This window comes from Vidua macroura, chromosome 5 (genome assembly GCF_024509145.1).
Source record: "Vidua macroura isolate BioBank_ID:100142 chromosome 5, ASM2450914v1, whole genome shotgun sequence".
Classification (NCBI taxonomy): domain Eukaryota; kingdom Metazoa; phylum Chordata; class Aves; order Passeriformes; family Viduidae; genus Vidua; species Vidua macroura.
Window position 1 is genome coordinate 14,181,909 of NC_071575.1, and position 21,692 is coordinate 14,203,600.

At 42.3% G+C, this 21,692-nt stretch overlaps 1 protein-coding gene across 1 annotated transcript in view; it reads left to right on the forward strand.

Moving 5' to 3' along the window:
- The window catches only part of PLXNC1 (plexin C1), a 70,680-nt gene extending 52,563 nt beyond the window's left edge, over positions 1-18,117 (forward strand). The window contains exons 22-31 of the mRNA XM_053977489.1: positions 1,398-1,575; positions 2,769-2,872; positions 7,102-7,156; positions 8,185-8,216; positions 8,305-8,412; positions 10,321-10,484; positions 10,925-11,072; positions 12,901-13,041; positions 13,135-13,209; positions 14,839-18,117. Of these exons, the coding sequence (XP_053833464.1) occupies positions 1,398-1,575; positions 2,769-2,872; positions 7,102-7,156; positions 8,185-8,216; positions 8,305-8,412; positions 10,321-10,484; positions 10,925-11,072; positions 12,901-13,041; positions 13,135-13,209; positions 14,839-14,943 (1,110 nt within the window). The 3' untranslated portion in view covers positions 14,944-18,117. The remainder of the gene's footprint in view (positions 1-1,397; positions 1,576-2,768; positions 2,873-7,101; positions 7,157-8,184; positions 8,217-8,304; positions 8,413-10,320; positions 10,485-10,924; positions 11,073-12,900; positions 13,042-13,134; positions 13,210-14,838) is intronic.
- Positions 18,118-21,692: the final 3,575 nt, after the last annotated feature.

Sequence of the window (21,692 nt, forward strand, 5' to 3'; positions counted from 1 at the left end):
ACTACTTTTTTTCACCAGTAGGGTGTTGTAATTTCTCCTCTTGCTGGGTAATAAGCAGAAAATACTGTTCTACAACTATTAATAACTACCCATTTTTTCTGAGAAGATAGAAAAGTTGTCCCTGAAACAACCTGGACAGAAATTATTTCCTTCACATGAGAGCAGAGAAAAAAAAAAATGTTTACTTGCTTCCTGTTTTTAATTCTCAGTCTTCTCAGAGTCACACCTGGAGTCCTCTCATTTCAGTCAGAAGATAAATGTTATACCAGAACCATTCAGCAGCCAGAATGGTTTGAGTATATTTATTTTCCTATGCCACTTGCAGTCAAGTGCTGGCACCTAAAACACTTGTTTTAGTTCTGTCCCAAGACATCTCCAGCAGAACATCTGTGTCCATGTAGCTGGACAGCAATTTCACTGCACAGAGCAGGCCATAGCACTGGAAATTTTTGATGTTATTGCTTGGCAATTACAATTGCAACTTAGCAATTCTGTGCTCATTCTTTATTCCCTGCCTTCTAGCAGTTAATCTGCCTGACCTGATCAGAAATATGACCTGACAAAAAAAACATTCCCTGGAGATGGTCACTCAGTGTCACTGGCACCTCCCTCCAGCCCCTACTCAGCTCAGCTGCAGTCTAGCAGAGGAGTTGTGTCCCAGCCAAGAATAGCTGTGAGCTTGGGCAGGGGTGCTGTAACCAGACATGAGTGTTTGAGCTGAAATAACAATGAATGAAACACAATGCACTTTTCTGTGCAGATCTGTACCACTTTGGATTCTATCTGCTGCAACCTGCTCTCTCTTTTCACTGCTTCTGTGGCAGCCCTGTCTGTGCTGCCTCCAGAGACAGGGCTGTATGCAGACAGATGCTGACACCCCCAGGGGAGGTATACCTTCTGTGTACACCTTACACATGTAAGGCACTCAGCATAATCTGCTGGTATAAATATGCATTTTAACACTGCTTTCTATCCACTCAGAATCAATCATGCTTACCATGACTGCTTACTCAGCAGCTTTATCAGATATCTCTTGTCGCTTACAGTTTTGCTGTTAAGGCATTCATTTTACATAAAAGATTTGCTTTTTTTAGAACATGCATTGCAATTCTTCCTTGTCTCTTGTTTTTTGGTAATTCACTGAAATACGTTTGCACAAAAGCAGAAGACAAAATACACTCTTGGAAATATATAGCTATATGTATCTATTTTTCATTTTATAAACAGGAAGAATTCTAAATTCTTTGTGTAATTCCTTCAAATAATCTTTATTTGAAACAACTTTAATAATAAATATGCTGAAAATCTCTTGGGTGCTGAAAATCTGTCAGGAGTTTGTAGATTTCCTATGCCAGGTGTTCCCTGTAAGTCAGAATAACATGTATTTCTTTTCCCAGACGGTGAACATTATATTTGAAAAAGTCCCAGAAAACGAGAGTGGAGATGCCTGTCAAACTATTCAAGTTAATGTTCTGGACTGTGACACCATAGGTCAAGCCAAGGAGAAGAGCCTTCAGGCTTTCTTTAATAAGAATGGCTTTCTCTATGGCCTTCAGCTGGATGAAATTGGTCTTGGTAAGAGAATGTCACTATGTTGTATTTTCATGGAGTTAACTGGTCTGTTGTGGAATGCCTACCTTTGGCTTTGATTGTTTTCAGAGTTCATAAAGAACGTAGCTTTTGTGAGGAATTTCGAGGCAAACACTAGAATTATTTATATTGCCAGTTAGAACACTGAAGCTGTATCTGCTTCTCTTCTGCAAGGACTTCAGCATTGCAATTAACAATGATGTTATTTATTACGCATATAGAATTTCTCTATTCCTTTTCTCGGTAAGTAAGATGGCTGGCCTGTCCACCTAAGTACAGCTGGTTATTACATTTTGTCAGTGGATAAGATGACATATCATGATTATCAAGTATTTTAGTGCCTATCTACTATTCCTCCTACCTCCCTTCCTTCCTTCCTACAGACCTACTTTGCCCTTGATCAGAAGAGCCTTCAAATAAATCTTATTTATAGTCAGATTAGGTTTATATAATAGTTTGCCTGTGACTCACAAAGTCACCTACAATATCTACAGATGTAAATAAGGCTGTTCCAGCAGATGAGTCAAACCACCTTTCCTTGTTGGGTTTTCAAGAGCCCAAGGACTGTAGCTACCACCACCATACCACTTCCCATGTACCCTAGTAGGAAACCTAACTAACTCTGTGTTGTTGGCATTTGTCACCTCCTGGACTTGCTCCCTGAGATGTCAGTACTTCCTCACCATCTCAGACTCTGTGTTGTCAAGTGCTCATAATTTACTTTCATATCTGATGTCTTGATGTCTGTATCCTTTACAAGTGCCTGACCACCCTTCACAAGTACTATGTCAGTCTTGTACAGCTCATTTTAGTGATCTCTCAGAAATGGCTTGTGAAACCTTTCTTCTAGGCCCAATGTAACCTTAACAGCAGGACACACTTGTGCAGCAGAGTAGTGATTAGGTGAAAGTACCTCCAAAATCTCTGCCTTGACCAACACAAAGTGAAGTACCAAAACCTGCTGAAAGGGAAGTCACCCAGGCTGTCACCCCAGAAAAGGAATCAGAAGTGTGGGAGTGCAAAACCACTTTCATGTGACCTAGCACAAGGATAGAGAGAAGCAGCTCAGTTGGGAGTCACTGGTCCAAAAATAGTTAGGTGTTGTTTTTCTTTACAAGTATCAGTATAGCGAGAATGCCATTGGGGTGTAATTGTTTTCTGTTGCTGTCACACTGCAGAACTTGTGTCTGAGGAGCAGCAAAGAGAATTGTTAGATATTGATGGTTCCTCAGAGGTGATGGATGATGGAATAAGGAAGCTAAATACCATCGGCCATTATGAGGTAAGCCCAGAAGCCAGACCAATGAGCTGAGAAGATGTTTCTCCATAACTCTCAAATGTGATCTGCGCAGCTCGAAGTCATAGCTGAGCATCATCATCTGAAGGAAAGAATTATGTGGCACACAACATTCTTGCCAATGAGTCATGTTTTCTGTTACTTTTCAGATGTTTCTTTGTTGCAGGGTTGCTTGGTTCAAACATACCAGGTAAACTGTTACTTCTGTCAAGCATTTAATTTAAAACAGAATCTGATTTCCAGCTATGAACATTGCCTTGGGTCTTTTTGAGTCTCTGCTGTTGAGTTTTTGTAGCACCATGAGCAATTGTTTACCTCATCCTACCTCATATTTTGATTATCTGAACAGGCAGTATTGATACTTCTGAAATCTCATTGCAAGTCAGAATAAAAAGGATTGATGTTTTTTCTCCCTCTTTTCTTGATAGCTCCTATGTCAGTCTCCTTGCCTTTTTCTTTCTCTGTTTCTGCTTCCATCTGCTGTTGGCACTTGTACCACGTCTTCCCCTCTGCTTCCAGTTGCCCTTGTAAAGAAGTTGTTTGCAATGCTGCAATAATCTGTCCATCACTGCAACAACACACAAAACTGCAACTGGTGGCAGAGCCCTCCTGGGTGTAGCACATTGTGAAAGCGTAGCAAGCAGCATTTCCTCTCTAAGGAGTTTTCAGTGACACCAGTCAAAATAGAGAGTGAGATGTTGGAGGAAAATATGCAGCAGGTGATTGGCCTCAGGTCATATGGAAGTTCACATGTGATGCTTACAGATAGATTTTGGAAATGGAGGTTATCATGCTGAGTGCTTTTACAGATCTTTCCTCGTGCCTCATTGAATTTGGAAGTCTGGCTCTTAACAAGTTCATACATTTTTATTGATTTAGAAGTTCTGCTGCCATAGGTCTGTGCTTTGCAGCGCAGTATGGTGCTGAGAAACCTGAGCCAACACAGAACATGTTGCTGTCTGCATGAGCAAATACTGTGCCATCCATAGAGAAACAAGGATTTCTAGCAGGAGTTTGTATCCTGGGCAGAGAACAAGATCTGAAGCAAGCTCATTTGGAGTCACTTTACAGATTTCTGTAGGCATTTATTGCTCTCCTTACCTCACGGGGATTCAGCAGTGAACCCAAATGTCCTGAGTCACCATCCAGTGTTTTTTCCTGTGCCTGTCTTGAATCTTGTCTATAGATGAATGTGTGACCTCCTCCACTCGACTTGTAGAGATTTTGTACAAATTAGGACACTGTGGTGTTGCAGTTTGAGCCTGTGCAGCACAGGTCAGTGTAGATTTGAATTAGATTAGGTATTTGAACTTCTGTTTAATGCAGAAGTACCTGCCCTCTTTTCCACAGGCAGCTAATGCAGGCGCTCCCTGCTTTTCCCAACAGTCTTCTGTACGTCTGGAGCTCATGGCATGCTGTGGCTCATGGGTGTCAGACCTCATGGCAATTAAGCCTGCTCCATTGGTCTCTGTCATCCCTGGGTATCTTTGTCCCAGCCCTTGTTTTGTCTGAGGTTTCTGGAGGCAAGGGTTTCTTGCCGATGCAAGTTAGGTAGAAGGCGCAGTTGTTTTTGCAAAGCTGTAACTACACTAATTATAGCTTAGCAGCTGCCTTATGGAAATTGTACTGCATGTCTCTTCCATATTTTAGTTCACATTTTCTGACACTGACAAAATAATCTACATTTTAGGCAAAAGCTCAGTGGCGTTTTAGGCAGTGGCTTAGTGGCAAGTATTAGCCATTAGCATATCTAGTTTATTTTCTTGTATGCATATTGATACAAAAAGGAATGTAAAAGTGTCTAGATAGCAAGAAAAAGGAACATTGCATACACTCTATGAGGGCAGTAACATTGCCTGAGACATTCCAACTTACATTTCAACAATGCCTCAAGTTTTCTGGCAAGCCTGAATTTTTCTTTTTGTTTACCAGCCTTAAATGCTAGAAAGTAACCAGATGTTTGAAATTGGGAAGTACCATCAAACCTTTTAAAGACACTGGAGCATGAGGGTTGTGTTGTGAAGGTCCCAGAGTCACCAATCAATCTTGAAAAAGTAGACTTAGTTTCTACACTGATTTTTAAAATATGCAAGAATGGTACATTTGCATTTTTGTGTAGTGTTTGTGAAGAGAAAAAAATCCACTGCACTGTTAGAGTCTCTTATGCCTCTGGCCTGTGTGCTACTTTTGCTCTAATTTTTTGGCTCCTAGGAGGTTTATTGATATGTTTATTTATGAGGTCTGTACTATCATTTCCATGAGAATAACCACAAGCCATGACAAGAAAGCTGCTAATTATCTTGACATTCCATTCCCCACACAAAAAGAGAGCTGGACAGTTATTTTCAGATCTGCTGTCCAGTCACAGATCTCCAGTTTCTCAACTGTTAAGAGTATCACACGTTCCAGGAGCAGGCAGAGCCCCATCAAGCAAAACTGAATGTGATCCTGGGAGCTCACTGGCAAAGACTGGATTACAGTGAGGACAGGAGGCCTGGGGAACAAGAGGCATAGAGCCACACTACCATGTCTTCTGTTTTGCAAAGTAGCTGCATTCCATGTTGTCTGGATTGGAAGAGATCTCTCTTCTCCCTTTTTGTCCCACTCAATAATGCAACTGACAAAGCAAAAATTTTTTCAGGTGTCCATGGGAGCAGCCCACCACACAAAGTGATTTAGACAGAAGATGTGAAAATAAGGGGGTTTTTTTAATGGAGATTTTTTTTTTAATTGAATCATACTAATATGATAGCATCTAAGAAATAGCAAGTATGGTGCTGCAGTAATGATGAAGAAGGGAAAGCATAGTCTACTCGCTGCTAAAAGCATAATTTGTCCCAAAAATAAAACCTGGAGTGTGGGCTTTGGTCATGGCTGCTCTGCAGCAATGCCTCAGATTCCTGGAGGGAAGCACGGTTCTACTCCCTGTGAGCTCTGCTCATCTCCCTGAGGACAGAAGTCAACGCATTTCAGCACTGAGCTGCCCTCCTACTTCTTGGGAAGGGAATGGAGGCAGCATGTTACCCACATTGCTCCAGGAGGGGGTAAGCTGCTGGGTAGCACTGTTCCTGTTTATCTGTCTTCAGGGCCAAGTAGGAGGACTGTCTGGGTGTTGGTATCCCCTCACAAGCCAGCCTTAGAGCATATTCCTATTTGTAGTGTGGTTTGCAAGTGTTCTGTGCTATCTAAAATAGTTCTGAAAGTCTGTATGATAGATAGAATCTCTGCAAAAAAATCATAAAATAGATTGCATTTACTTTCCAGGAGCAAATGTAAGTGCAGATTTTTTTGGCACAAGACACAGCTTTTGATAGAGTATCTTAATGTTTAAACTGGTTTCTCACACCAGGCTGGCTGCCAAGGTTTAAAAAACACTTAAATTATTTTGGCAGAGATCCCTTCCTAGAACTGGCCGGTTGTTTTTGTAATTATAGAGGCAAGTACACTAGCACTTGGCAAGACTCAACATTTGATAGCAGAGCAGTGGTATAGTTCTCAGTGGGAGCCATTTTTTAGTTACTCTTTGACAATAAAAGCATGGCTTGCCAGTTTGTTTTAAAGATAATGTGTAACATCTTGGCAACACTGTAAATTCAGGGAAGGAGGAGGTAGATTTTTCCTAGAAATCCCGAGATGGCAAGATACAAATCTTGATCTTATGGTGTATAAATATTTTGCTCAGTTTGGAAATAGTTCTTCGGACCACCAGGCTAAACCCTCAGAATGGCCCCTCCACAGGACACGGGTAGAACAGACTGAGCTGAAAGAAAGGTGACCAGAAGAGAATTCACCTTTGTGTGCACCTCTCTGCCTCACCTTCCCATAAGATTCTGTTGCACTGGATGCAGAGAATTTAACCTGAGTAAACTATAAAAAATGGATGCAAGAAACAGCACAGAGCAATACATGAAAATGAAAGTGTCCACATATGGGCTGAACCAGAAAAATCAAAGGAAGGGAAAGGTCTTCAAGGCTGGTGCACTGGAAGAGGTGCCTTCCCACCTGGCTGGGTGATGCTGACAAGGTGCAGCTACTGCCCGTGCCTGAATGCCCAACCCTAGCTGCTGCTAAAGGCTGTGCACACTGTGGTAAGAACAAAGCAGGCTGGGCTGTCCTGCACTGCCACGGGCTGAGGGACAGAGGAAATGAAACTGAGGCTTTTGGGAATTCTAAGCACTTTTGTTTCAGCATGATGTGTTTGTTTCTTCTTTCAGATTTCAAATGGAGCAACCATAAAAGTCTTCAAAAAGAAGGCAAATACCCGATCAGGTAGCAAACTCACTGTGACCCATTTAAACTTTTGTGCAGAATGGTTGGGAATGCAGAGAGCTGAGTTCTGACAGATTGTATCTTGGTCAGTAGGAGGTCGGAGCAATTGGTACTTTGATACAGTTGAGCCAAATGAAGAGCCCTGGCTCTCGGCCTCTGGCAGGCACAGTGGGCCTAAAAGGAAGAAAGAAGGCAAAGGAAAGAAGGACAGAAGGGCTTCCAGTCCTCAGCAAATGATTGCTTAGAGATACAGGCTCATAGGCAGGGAAGCGGGACAGGGAAGCCCAGGTGACACAAAGAGAGGGAACAACTCTCTCTCCCTGGTGCCCAGAGCTGTGCATCACAGACATAGTGCTGCATTGTCCAGAAACACAAATGATAAAACCCCCACTGTTTGGTAATTTTCCTTATTCTCTTGAGTGTGTTTCTGAAAGCTTTGATTTTGCTGTCTGAACAGCATGTCAGAAGATAAAGGGTGGTTACAGGGGGCCAGTTCATCTCACCTAGCCCTGTGATGCAGGTTGCTCTGACCCAGCTGGTGGTAGAACTTTCTGTAGCCCCTGTGAAAAGACACACTCCTAACATGTGTTTCATTATCATCAAAGTTAGGAGTGACATGTGCATCTCACTGGGGCAGCCTCTCCCTCAGCAAAACTGAGGTGTCTGTTCCCAGCTGTTGTGTTCAAGCCTGACCTCAGCCCACCTGCACTCAGCACTCTTAGAGACTTAAACACTGCAATCATCTCATCTTGTCCTCCTTTCAGAGGAGATGTGATTGCTGCCAGCTTACCCCAGCAGCAGATAGGATGCTGCAGCTTAGTGGTCCGAGCTACAGGTTGGAACGAGGGAGGTGCACAGCACCTGTGCATTTCTCAGAGGCTTCCCCCACACTGCAGGCAGGAAAGGGTGACACTGACTCTGCTTGCTTGGCATCTTGGATGCACCCTGCTGCATGGCCCAGAACCCAGCAGAACTCACAAACTTGTAGCTGTGTGTTTCATTAATGGCTCTCTGCTCTTGTTGTTTAGATGTGGACTACTCAGATGAACACTGCCATTTGGTGAGTTGAATCATTCCACTGCTAAGTGGTAGATTTAATACTGAGCTGTATCTGGATCTGTGTAATCTCTCTAATCTCTTCGTCACAGATTTTACCAGACTCTGAAGCAAACAAAGATGTGAAGGGGGGAGGTCATAAAGGAAAGCAAAAATTCAAAGTGAAAGAAATGTATCTCACAAAACTTCTGTCAACCAAGGTAACCGGCAAAGGCTTTATTTTGGGGGAGGGCTGATGTTGGCTTGGATAGTTTGGCATAAACACAAACAAAACACAGAAGTAGTACAGATTTCCTGTGTGTAAATCAAATGTTAAATGAAAAGGTAGCATATAAAAATAATTGTGCTTACTATGGGGTATGACCATTTGCGAAGACAAACACATTTCAGTTTTTCTAATGCTAGACTTCTAAAATTGTCTGATTACACATAGTATCTCCTTAGTAAGCACAACCTTCTTCTCAGGTTAAAGAAAAAATTGAGTCTTACCACAGAGTTCCACAGGGTGAGAATGACAACTTTCAACCTCTGGAATGACAGCTTTCAATCAACAATCTCTTCACTCTGCTCTAGTGTTTGCCCAGCTTAGAGGCGACTTCTGAAGCCTGAGTTTCACAAGATACTGCCCACAAAATGAAATAATCTGTTACGGTTTCAGATTAGGCATTCAACATAACTAGATTAGTTTTAAAAGCAAGGTCCTTAGGATTTATAATACAAGTACCTAATTTATACGATGTGCGTTGCTTAGGAATAAGTCCGGCTCACTCCCTCCGGTAACGTCATCTTGTTTCTGACTTACTCAAAATGGTTAGAAAACTCTCTGCAACAGCATATTGCATAAAATATTAATGGGTGCACAACGCTGAGCTGTGCAAGAGGCCTGAAGGGATGATGATTATAGGCTTCTTGCATTTAAAAATCTATCAATCATTATTTAATTAGGTTGTTGATAGCATCTGAAGTAATTTGGGACAGTCCCCAAAGTGAGAGTGAAGACTGGTCATTTCTCATTACCTGTGAAAACTAACATGAGCCCTCAGGAAATGCTGGAGTAAACCAGTAACGTCTTATGGTGCAGGACTGAGGTACAGAAGAAAAGGTCAGGCTTTTTAGAAACAGGCCTTTTAAAGGGCTTTGAATTAATCATCTCCTTCTCCAAAGTAGGACGCTGCCCTGAACAACAGAGCTGTGATACTTTGTTGTGAAATTCCTCTCATGATAGGCTGTGCACTAAAGGAAATTGCATCTCACCATCTCTCTCTCTGCTCCCCTCTCTCCCATATATGCACACAGACACAATCACAGAGTTTACCACTTTGAAATGAACTGGCCAGTATTCATCAAGGCCCTGGGGTATGATTAAATCCTTCTTGTCAAGAGAAGATTGGGCTGAACTGAGCTTCAGAACAGATGTGAAGAAATAAAGCACAAAACAGTGTTTTGCTTTGTTTGCCTCTACTTATAAATACTCTGTGATTATGTCAGTGAGTCCAGCAGCAACCAAAGCCTTCCTTTAGTTAGCCAAATGTCTTCACTTATGTATCAGAAATACCCAATTTTCAGTTCTTCTCTCTAATATTAGTGTCTTATAGCACCCAAAGCTGTTACCTAGAATTAGATCAAGTGCCAGAGCCACTTGGCTGTGAAGTGTTGATGAGCACGTGTTGAGCATGTGTCACAGATGGCACCTGGAAGACCAGTGCCCTAGGAAACTGGCTTAAACTGCTTTTTTCTCACCTCCCTCTTAACTCCAGTTACAAATTCCAAATGCTTTTAGCAACAGTGGCAACAGTATCCCAAGAGTTGATGTTGTCTTTATTAGCCAAGTGGTTCTTCCCACCTGTGATTTATCACAGAGTTCACCATGATTCTCCTTGTAAGCAGAGCAACAGGACACATGACATATGGAAGGAGCTTGTTGTGATGTATTGTAGTTTCATTTCTGTTGTTGTCTTGTTTCCCAATAACCTATGGCCTTGATGTTTGCCACAAGCATATTGTAATTTGTGTGTGGTTTTCTTGGGGCGCACACAGCTCTCTGAGGTAAAACGTCCTATTCTTTGCTTGTGTAATAGTAACAAAATATTAACTTTGTTGCTTTTCAGGTAGCAATTCATTCAGTTGTTGAAAAGCTCTTCAGGAGCATTTGGAGTTTACCCAACAATAAAGCACCTGTTGCCATCAAATACTTTTTTGACTTTTTGGATGCCCAGGCTGAGAGCAAAAAAATTACTGATCCTGATGTGGTCCACATATGGAAAACCAACAGGTATGCCCATGGGATATATGCAGGGGTATGTGTGCTTTCTGAAAACGTAGTTGCAAAAATGAAATGTGTCAAGTGTGATCAGAAGAGTAAGATTTTGGCATATCTGGGAATAAGATGTGGTTTGGCTTTGTGGATAACAGCAACTTTAGTGTATTGATTTAATACAACACAAACCACCAGAGCTTCCAGGTCTGTGCAGTCTGCACACCGACTTCACACTCAGAAAGAAGTAGCTACAGATTGAGAGCATTATTTGAAGCTGGGTGTCTGACAGATGTGTTTGCTCTGTAGCTTTTGTTCCCTGACCCCTTTTTTAGCTTGAAGAAGCAGCCAGGAATGTGCTTTGTTCCTTGAGTGCAGTTGCAATTAAGGACCATTTAAAAGCAGTTGTGCTATTTGAGTGGTTGATTTTAAAGATGTTTGTTCTTTCTCCTGTCTAGTCTTCCTCTTCGCTTCTGGGTGAACATACTGAAGAATCCCCAGTTTGTCTTTGATATTAAGAAGACTTCACACATAGATGGCTGTTTGTCTGTAATCGCACAAGCCTTCATGGATGCCTTTTCTCTCGCAGAACAGACACTAGGGAAGGTAATGCTGCCCCTCCAGTCTTGTACTATTTCTCAACCAATGTCTTTTTCAACTGTATAATGATTAAGATGATGAAATCGTGGATCTGCTGATATTGGGGGCAGAATTGTCAGGGGCCTAATTAAACTGAGTTTCTATTCCTTGTTGCTCTGTCTCCTGAGACTGAAGAATTCACCAGTAGACAGATACAGCTACGAGAATGCCTTATTTATAGTTAACTACTGCTTGTTTTCTCTGCAGTTCAATTCTGCACAGTGTGTTTACACAATAGGTGGCAGAAGATGGACATTGTAAAGTTCTAATGCAGTTTTAATGTAGTTTTAAACAAAGGTCTTAAAAGTATCAACATTATTTAATAAGTAGTCCAGATTTTGTCTGCCACACACCAGTGTGCAGAAAACACACACAAGAAGCTAGTGGAAGCTGTAAGAATACTGAAAGACCTCTGAAGTTTGAAACAGTTCCTTTCACATATATTAGCTGTTCCCTTTTTATATGCAAAATTATTTGCTGGAGCAACAAATTCGGGAATCTTACATTCAAAAACTCTTTAGTATAGTGTCCAGAACTCTGGGGATCAAAATTACTTCATTTTCCTCCAGGGTATTTTCCTTTTCTTTGGACCAAAGCAGGAAGCTTTTGTTCAGACTCATACTACCAGGCTAGAAACTTTTTAGCCTAAAAGAATTTATATAAAAATGGACTAATTTCCTATGTGATCTAATCCAACTCCTCATCTGTTAAAGGTAAATAGCAATTAATGTGCTTATTTATGTTACTTTAGGAGTGAAGTATCATAAATTAAAGCTAATCACATCACTTCCTTGATGGAAAAACTGCAAATGAGCATGGTTGTTAGGTTTCTGTGCTTAACATCCACTGTGCAGAATTGTTGAAACAACAGTTCCTCTTAGCTGTTTGAAAAGGAGTGCTAAAACCTGATAAAGGTTTGCAATGCAGCAAACATCTTGTGACCTTTTAGTACTAAAATGTATTTACTTGCATGATTTTTAGGCTTTTATCTTGAAACATCTTTTAGCCATTTAGAAAACAAACATTTAAATTACTTCATCACACATTGGAAGCAGTGGTGACAAGATAACACATGGTTATGTCATTTATTGCCCAGAGCTTAAACAGGAAACTACCAGCCCCCACTTTTACATTCTGAAAATCATTTTTCCAGGTGAGCTTTGGCTCCTATCACAAGCATCAGCGCTTATTTCCTCAAATGAGACTAAAGCTCCCAGATAGGTTAGTGCTGATCTGGGTTGTTGAAGTCCTGGGGTGAAGAAAAATCCCTTTGGCTGTGCATGTCTGGCAGTCAGCTCTCCATGCTCTCAAACCCCTGAGGGAAAGGAGTAGTAGGGACCAAAGAGATTTAGGGGAACCTCTGCCAGGACAGCATCTAACAAGTCTCTCTGGTGTGTCACTGCCAGGGAACTTTCCTTTCAGCAGTACTGCTGAATCCTGTATGTAAATTGGGTTTTGGCCTCAGACCCTTTGGTTCAGCTTTCATAATCTTTCAGGGCTAGGGATCTGTAAGGAGGAAGAGAGAAAGAAAACTATGTGTGAGGGACAAAAAGTCATCAATCTTGATGTCAATAGAAATAATTACATGGCAATTGTCATGAAACACATTGCACTATTAGTGAAATCCTGCCTCTGGTTTGCATCTTTGTTTCATAATCTTGGTTCCTTGCATATAACCAGAGCAAGGAAAAATGAGTCACACAGACACAATTAGATGCAATTAACTGTGTGGAGGTGGAACCTTAGGAAATCTGTGCTGTGAAAAGTTAAAAGGCTTCAAATTTTTTCTTTTAAGGAAGCACCAACAAATAAACTTCTCTATGCTAAGGACATTCCGCTCTACAAGAAGGAGGTGAAAGCGTACTACAAAGCCATCAGGGATCTGCCTCCATTGACCACTGCAGAGGTTGAAGAATTTCTAGCTCAGGAATCTAAGGTATGGTTGAGAAGCAGCAACTTCATTTGCTTTCATGTTAAGTTGTTTTTTTTTTAAGGAGAAGCATCTGACCAGAACTGTTGTCTGTTTTAGAAACATGAAAATGAATTTAATGAGAAAGTGGCCTTGTTTGAAATCTACAAATACATAGTGAAGTACTATGATGAGGTAAGCACATCTGCAATTTCAGCTGAATCCTTAATGTGGGGTAACACAGTAACCAAGGACCAGGCTGCTGTGCAACGTGCTGGGTGCCACTCCAAAGGCAGCCCCTCCTTAATGCAGCCAGGCTGCTGCTGAGCTGTGAGGGGCTGGAGCAGCGCAGCCCCAGGGTGGCTGGAGCCCCCACCCCCCAAAGGTTTGTCAGTGCACCTTTACTGTCACTGCTGTATTGCACAGAGACAGTAGCAATAACATTTTCCCTGCAGTTTTGAGGAAGTTCCTATATAGCTGAGGCTTCTTTTTTTACTGTTTTTGCAGTGTCTCTACAAATGCCTGTCACAACTCCTGTGTATGTGCTCCATTTCCCTGGAGGTTCAAAAATCAGATTAGACTGTAGCACCAGGGTTCTGGATTTAACAGGCAGTGCAAACACCATAGTGGAGCACACAGCCTTAAAGCAAGAGGTGTCTGCTCTTTTCCCATCATAACTGTCTTAATGCTCTCCTCTAATAGTCTTTCTTTTAAAAAGAAGCAGCTATAGTTTCCAGTCCCTGCTATTACTAACAAAAGAAATCTTTTCTCAGCTGAAAGTACTTAGTCACAGGCTACCTCTAAGCTGCTTTCTAAGAAAATCCCTGTCCTCCACTTTGCATGATAGGATTCTCCACTCCATTTTGCTCAGCATCCTTAACAGAGGCTGTGTGTGCCTGTGCAGGGACTCAGATAAGAGCCGCTGGGGTGTGTTGCCTGAAGGCCTCCTTATGCTTCCAGCAGGTTGTCTGGGTTTCCCAGCAACCAGGCCTTTCTCTCTTTCATCCTCAGCAGTACAGCACCAGCACTTGCTGTAGTCATCCAGCTCTCAGTCACCTGTTAGCTGTCTTACCACTTCTGATCTCTTAACATCCCAAATTACCTGGATTCAGCATCAAATCTTCGCATCTTGAAACAAGCTTGGGATGATACTCAAAATGGCATCATCCTTTATTAAGCTCATTAAAATGATTGATACAGGAGAATTCAGTGTACTTTCTAGTCTTAGTGCCCATTTTTGCTTTTTTGAAGCAAGAACTGGCTAAACATAGCCCATCCTTAGAAGGAAATCTTCCCTCTGGTTTTTGACTGGGAGCGGCTAAATCTCTTTCATTGTTTACTGAGACCTGTCCCTGTGTAGCATTGCCAGCAGAGATTTCAGACAGCAGTTGTGCTCCATTCTATCACCTGGGCCAGAGCCAAGTGGGTGAGTTAAAGAGGCAGTTTATTGCCCTCAGCTTATAGGGCAGAGGAAGAGAAATAAAATATAACTTGCAAATCTTCTGTAGGGTAAAAACTGGAGCACTGGCCTTGCCTCACACTCTGAGAGATGAGCATGTGTTGGATTTGTTTTAGATTTTTTTGCTTGGCTCAGTCATTCTTTTGTGGAAGTGTTGCAAATCCTGTGATCAGAATGACTTGAAGGGAAAACTACCAAAATAAAGTGTTAAAGTCGGAAAAGAATGTTTACAGATAGGCAGGCACTCAATGCATTTTTCTGTCAGTAGTTGTTAGAGTACAGAAGAGCAAAAACAGCAAATTTAAAAAACAGCAAATAAAAGAAGTATTAAAAAAATTATTCTCTCTTTTGCTAATTGTTAACAGATTGTCAGCAAACTCGAGCGAGAACGGGGGTTTGAAGAAGTCCAGAAACAGCTCCAGCAAGTAAAAGCCTTATTTGATGAAAAGAAAAAATGCAAATGGTATTGAGCAGAGCACTGACTCACAGCATCACTGTGGGGGATTTTGTATTAGCGCTACTGCTCCCAGAACTGTTTTGACTGACTTCATGTACAGGGTTTGAAACATTTGGACACTCTTCTCCACTCTGACCATTCCACGTAATCTACTATTGGGAATGAAATGTGGGCATAAAATGGGTTACATATTCACACAGGAGCATGTGAAAGTGAACCTAATGTTAGCAGGGTCAGCATTTTTAGGTACTTGAGCACACATAACCCTTTGGTTCAAAAATACCGTCTAGTAAGCTTTTTGCTTACTTCAAAATAAGGTCATAGGAGATGTGCAAAATCCACTGTAAGTTCAGAGTTGCCCACATGAACTTGCAAGTTGTTTACCTCTTTTTTTTAAGAGAAAAAGCTGATGTTTCGCCACATCCTTTCAGCAGCTTGGCAAACTGTGAGGGTGAGAATACGGGTCAGCTGCAGTTTCCTTCCTTCCAGTCAAATGTTCGCTAGTTCCTGTTCAGAAAAAAAAACCCACCAAAAAAAAAAAAAAAGAAAAAAAAAAAGAAAAACACACACACAAAAAAAAAAAAAAAAACCCAAAACCAAAAAAACCCCAAACACATCAGAAAACCCAACAACAACCTGGCACCAAAGTGACACTTAGGACAAATGTGTTTAACAGACACAGTGGGTCTGAGGTTGGAAGGCCAAATGCCACATGGCAGGACTTATCTTTGTTAGGTTAGAAATTCCATATCCAAAGTGAAGCGAACCACTGAGGGGAAGAGTGAGGAGAGGCTTTTGGAGAAGGGCATTCAGCCACCATCAGTCTGTGTTTACATTTTTGACCTTTCCATCCTTAAATAAGCTGTGAAACACTTGTGAGCAGCTTCACAGCTGAAACTGCACTGCATCAGGACACTTGTGATTTGGTGAAGCAGCTGACGACGGCTGCACTTTGGTGCACAAACCTGTACTCAGGTGCATGATCAGCCCATGCATCAGTGCTGACGGTCCTGGCCAGCCTTGCCATCTGTGTACAAGGGTCTCACAGACCGAAAGCCAGCATGTGGGGGGTCAGGTCAAAGGTTGGTTTAATAATATTTAAGAACAGGAAGACAGGTGTTTGAGGCACTGATAGAAATTTGCTGTGGTTGGAGTGGGGAGGGGTAACTGTCTGCCTTAGTCCGGCTGGGTTTTTTTGAGGCTTGGCCATTTTGGAAGGAAGGTGTCCATTACACTTGCATTGGTGGGTAAAGTCAGCCCCTGGAAAGCAGGGGCATGGCTGTGCTGCTGGGATGAGCCTGGTGCAGTGGCTTCTGAGCAAAGCCACAGAGGAGCAGCTGTGGCTCTGGCTCTGCTACAGCACCAGCACAACCCTACCCTCTACTACAGAGCTGAAATGGTTTGTCAGCCTGGACTCCGCTTCGGTCACAGGAGGCACGTTCTGAGGCTGTCACATGCCCTTAGATTTGAGGTAAGGGATTCATGACAAGGAGATACATTTCCATACATTTCTGGAGGGGTCCACCACTGGAGGTGAGTGGTGTAGCACAGTGGCCCACGGGAGAGGGAAGAGCTGTCACCTGCTTTGGCAGTGGGAAAGGTGCCATGGGCTGCGAATGGCACAGATGGTCCAGGTTTGGTACAGAAAGCCAATGCTGGGCCTGTGAGCAGCCAGAGCTGGCTGCACAGGGTTCCCAGGCAGCAGAGGGTCACACGGTGCTGAGTTGGAGGAGCTCTAGAGCTCAGGCATCCTGGTAATGCTGCCTGCTCTGGTCACAAAGGCAGCTGGCCCCAGGCACAATCCCAGTGGCAGAAGCAAGGCGGGCTGTTAATGTGGAGAAAAGCAAACACAAAAACAGGGTCCTGCTGGTCTGCCCCCTCCCTACCATGTGATTGCACAAGTTGCTCCTCTTGCATACCAGAGAGGGCAGCCACCAACCAACCCATACTGTGATGGCTTTCTTATTTTTTTTTTTTAATTCAATTCTTACACTTGCTATTAAGTTTACACTTTATACTTGATGGAATGTATGGCTTTGTTCAGGACACTGCACTACAATGTTGCAGTACTTTCAGCAGTTCTCTGTTTAGCACAATGTATTTTGATAAGTTCAATTTTAATCGGGAAAAAACCCACCCACCTCTAACCTATCTTGCCCTCTGTCCTAAAAGAGTGGACCGTGGCTTGACTAGCACTTAAGCTTGGGATACCTGCACGTAAGGGCTTGATTTTTATTGTTCTTAATCTAACCTTTTAAAGCAGCATCAAATAAATAGAAAAAGCACAGTAATTGATACTGAAGGAGAGGCAGGAGCAGATTACACTTTCCAGTTAGTTCTCTTCTACTTCAGCTGTTTGCTGGCAGTGCATTCAAATGAAATGTGATAGTTTTGTTCAACAGTAACCTTCTGTACAGGCAGAAAAAACAATTCCAACATTTCTGCTTGAAAAGCTGTAAAATATAATCTGTTTGCGTGGGTCTGATCCTGTGAACTTCACTATATGTGTTTATATTGATGAGGAAATGAAAATCAGTCCTATTCTGTATTTGTACTACTGCTTGTTTGCTACAATAGCTTTAATGATTTCTAGAGATTATGTATGTGTTGAAGCAGGCCCTGTAGCTTTACCTACAGCCTGGAATAGGATTATTGCCTTTTATTCAAGCCTCCTAAACAGCGTCACTGTTAGTAAACCATTTTTAAGTCATACTGGGATTTTGTAACCCATCAAGTGGATCTCACTAAGTGATGTGAAGTATAATTAAGTGATTGTGGCTCTTTTGGTAGGTTTGGGTCAGCACACAAAACATTGGCACACCTTCTGTATCTGCAATTTGCCATTACTGTCACACTGAGAAAAAGAACCACCTCTGACTATTATGGGTATTATGGCAACACAACAGTTCTAATCACATCCTCAGAAATGAAAATGAACTTCTCTTCAACTTACTTTCCCATGTTTACAGGCAAACTGCTATGGCAAACAGCGTGTTTCTAACACTAGCTTACAGAGCATTATTTTGCAGTCATCTAGTTTGAAGTCAAATATTACTAATGTGTAAAGTAATTCCTGTTGTACAGAAGTTAATCTGTTGTTTAAAATGAATGGTTAAAAAAAGTGCAAATGACAAATACATGTTGGTGTTTGTATGGGTTTATCTAGAATAAAAGCATTTGGAGGTTAGTTTGTGTACTTTAAAATGGCTACAAGAAAGCAAACACAACTGGTAACAATGCATGGTCATGCAAGGAATGGAGTGTAAGACACAGAGTGACATCAGATGAGAAGCAGTGCTGCAGCTTCAGCCCTGCAGGGCTGCAGGACAGAGCCATGCAGTCAGCACAGCACACTTCAATCACACTGAAATTGGGAAGAAGAGAAACAGGAAGATACAAGGTAACTTCTAATGATGCTGGGGTGGGGAAGCGCTGGCCTAGACTCCAGCAGCTGCTGCGCAGTGACCTCCTGCAGAGTCTGAATGGAGGGGGATTCCCTGGGCCAGATGATTCCCAGCTGCCTTCCCGTGTGTGGGAAGCAGCAAGAGGTCAGAGACAGGTTGATTGTGCAGTGCCTGCTACACAACACAGCCTTCAGGATTTTCACTTCAACTGCACCACTTAAAGGCTCTGAGGGTGATGATACTTTTAAAAAACTAAAGATGTTAAAAAGGATGATAACCCAATAATCCTTCTTTCAGGAGAAGGTGTTTAAGGGACAGGAAAAAAGCTTTCACACAAAAAGCCTGAGACCAACCGGGAAAGGCAGCCCACAGACCAGGTGCTGACCATCATTCTTCTTCCCGCTATTACCCTTTTTCTGCCCTCCAAGTCTTACCTGGTTTGTATATCTCCCCTGCCCCCTGACATCAGAGAGCACCCTGCTGGCACAGCCGCAGCTGGGGACAGAAACACAAAGCTGATGATAGCTGCTCTTTGCAACCCTTCCATGCCGGCAGATGCTGGTGACCACCCCATTTGGCAAAGCTGGCTCAGGCACAGTTACTTTGTACAAGTTCATACTGCAGGAGGCAGCAGAAATAGCTCCTGTTACTTCTAAGAGCTACACTGTTTTCCTCGGTGTAGTTTAATAAATTCCCCCAAGAATGCAAAGCCCTGGTTTAGGAATGGTATTCCCTAATTTAGTTCTCCCACTGACACACTGGAAACCATGCTCTGCTCTCCCACTGCCTCACCGGAAACCATGCTCTGCTCTCCCACTGCCTCACCTCCCCTCCCCTGGAGCAGGATGGAGAGGAGAATTGGAGGCAGAAAAGGTAAAGGTCGTGAGAGAAGAACAACTTACTGGAAACAGCAATGAGATAAGAAAATTATCAGTAACAGCAACAGTACTAATGACAGAGGATAGAAGGGAGGCAGATTTACACATGGTTGCTCACTACATGACCTGAAAGGATCCCCTGACCCTGAGCCCAGAAAATTAGGTAGCGTAGAATAATCCCAGCTCCCAGCCACAGCCTCCCTGGCTTCTGCAAAAATTAACCCTATCCTTATACTTACACACTATGGAAAATGAAAAATGCAGCTTCTGAAGAGAAGTGTTGAGTCAACGGCAGTGTCATTCTTTCATTATTCCTACAGTCTAACAGCAATACTCAATAACCTATTACAAGAGCCTACACAGTGTATTCTCACTGTCCCATATTTTTGTTGCAGTATTGTGAAAACAACAACCACAAACCAAATACAAACAAACAAAACCTAGATTAAAAAAAATTCCTCCAGTTCCAGGAATGTCATCATTGTTGGATTATTGGGTAAAAAAAATTAGAGAAATAATTGATCCTTCACAAATTTCTTTTACTGGACTGATAATGAACTGAAAAAATATATTCAACCTAGAATAAATATTTTTGTTGTAGTTAACAAATTAGAGTAGGAATAAACACAGACGTACATTTACATAATGTGAAGGCAATTTGTTATACTAATCTCTGCTATATTATATTAAAAAATCCAATTATTGCCTATTCCCATTATAGAAATACAAGAGGCACATTGTCAAGGTAACAAATAAAAGTTTTCAGGGGTTTTTAAATTTCATTTTATCCTTTTTATCTGCATCAAAATACCAACCTAGATGTGGATTACAGCATTGTTAGTGATCAAAACTGCAACCCAGAATAGCATACATTAACTTTCACATTGAAGAAGTAAGAGGATATTATCAAGTAAGTATTAAAGGATTTATAAAAAATTGGTTTTAATTTTTATATTAAATGTCAATTTTATTTTAAACAACCCAAACCTTGAAAAACAATTTTCCAAGTTTCTTGTGCTAAGATTATTTAATGTTTTGACTTTCTGGAAAAATACTGAAAAACAAACCTTAGCAAGAAGGAGTCTTGGCAATGGTTCACATAATCACAGAATGGTTTGCGTTGGAAGGGACCAAAGATCATCTGGTTCCAATCCTCCTGCCATGGGCAGGCACACCTTCCACTAGTACATGTTGCTCAAAGCCCCATCCAACCTGGCCTTGAACACTTCCAGGAAAGGGGCATCGACAACTTCTCTGGACAAATTGTTCCAGTACCTCACCACCTCCAAAGTAAAGATCTAAATCTGTTCTTTTCAGTTTAAAACTGTTGCCCTTTGTCCTGACACTCTCTGGACATAGGAAAAATCCCTCTCAGTTTTATAGCCCCCTTCAGATACTAGAAAAATAGTATCCCTGAAGCCTCCCTTGCCCTGCTGGCCATGCTGCTGTTGCTGCAGCCCAGGATGTGGTTGGGCTTATGGGCTGCAAATGCACGCCACTGGCTCATGACCAGCCCTTCATCCATGAGAACTCCACTGTCCTTCTCTGTAGGGCTGGCCTCAGTGACTTTTCCCAGTCTATATTCACATTTGGGATTTTCCCTACCCAGATGCAACACCTTGCCCTTGGACTTGCTGAACTACATAATGTCCCCATGGGCCCACTCCTGGATGACATCCCTTCCTTCTGTGGTGCCAGCTGCAGAGCTCATCTTCCTGTCATCGACCCTGCTGAGGCTGCACTTGAGCATCAGTCCCAAGAGTGAGCTCTAAGGGACCCCACTCATCACCATCCACTACCTGGACAGAGAGCCATGGACTACAACTCTGGCTGTGTCCATCCAGCCAATTCCTTATCCACTGAATGGCGATTCACCCATCAAATCCATGTCTCTTCAATCTGGAGATCAGCCATGTCATGTGGGACCATATCAAAGGCTGTACAGAAGTCTAAATTATGACATTTGTTGGTGTTGCCCTGTCACCCGTTGCTGTCACTCCGTCATAGAAGGCCGTATTGCTCAGGCACAATTTGCCCATAGTAAAGCCATGATGGCTACCTTGGCTCCCCTCCTTGTCTTTTACTTGCCTCAGCACATCTTCTAGAAGGGTCTGCTCCATGATCATCCCAGAGAGAGGTGCGGCACACTGGTCTGTAATTTCATGGTTCATCCTTTCTTCCCTTTTTAAAATGGGAGCAATGTTTCCCTTTTCCAGTCACTGAGGGCATCACCTAATTGCCATGACTTCCAAACACAGCAACAACATCAGCCAGTTCCCTCAGGACCCTGAGATGCACATCAGATTCCACAGACTTGTGGCTATTCAGCTTCATCAAATCATCCCAAACCTGCTCTTGGCTTATAGTGGAAGGGACTTCTATTTCCCCCACACATGCCCAGAGAAGTGGCACTTCAGAGAAGGGGAAATCGAGTGGACCAGGAAAACTGTCTGCAATTGAATCCCAATATTGAGCCTGTA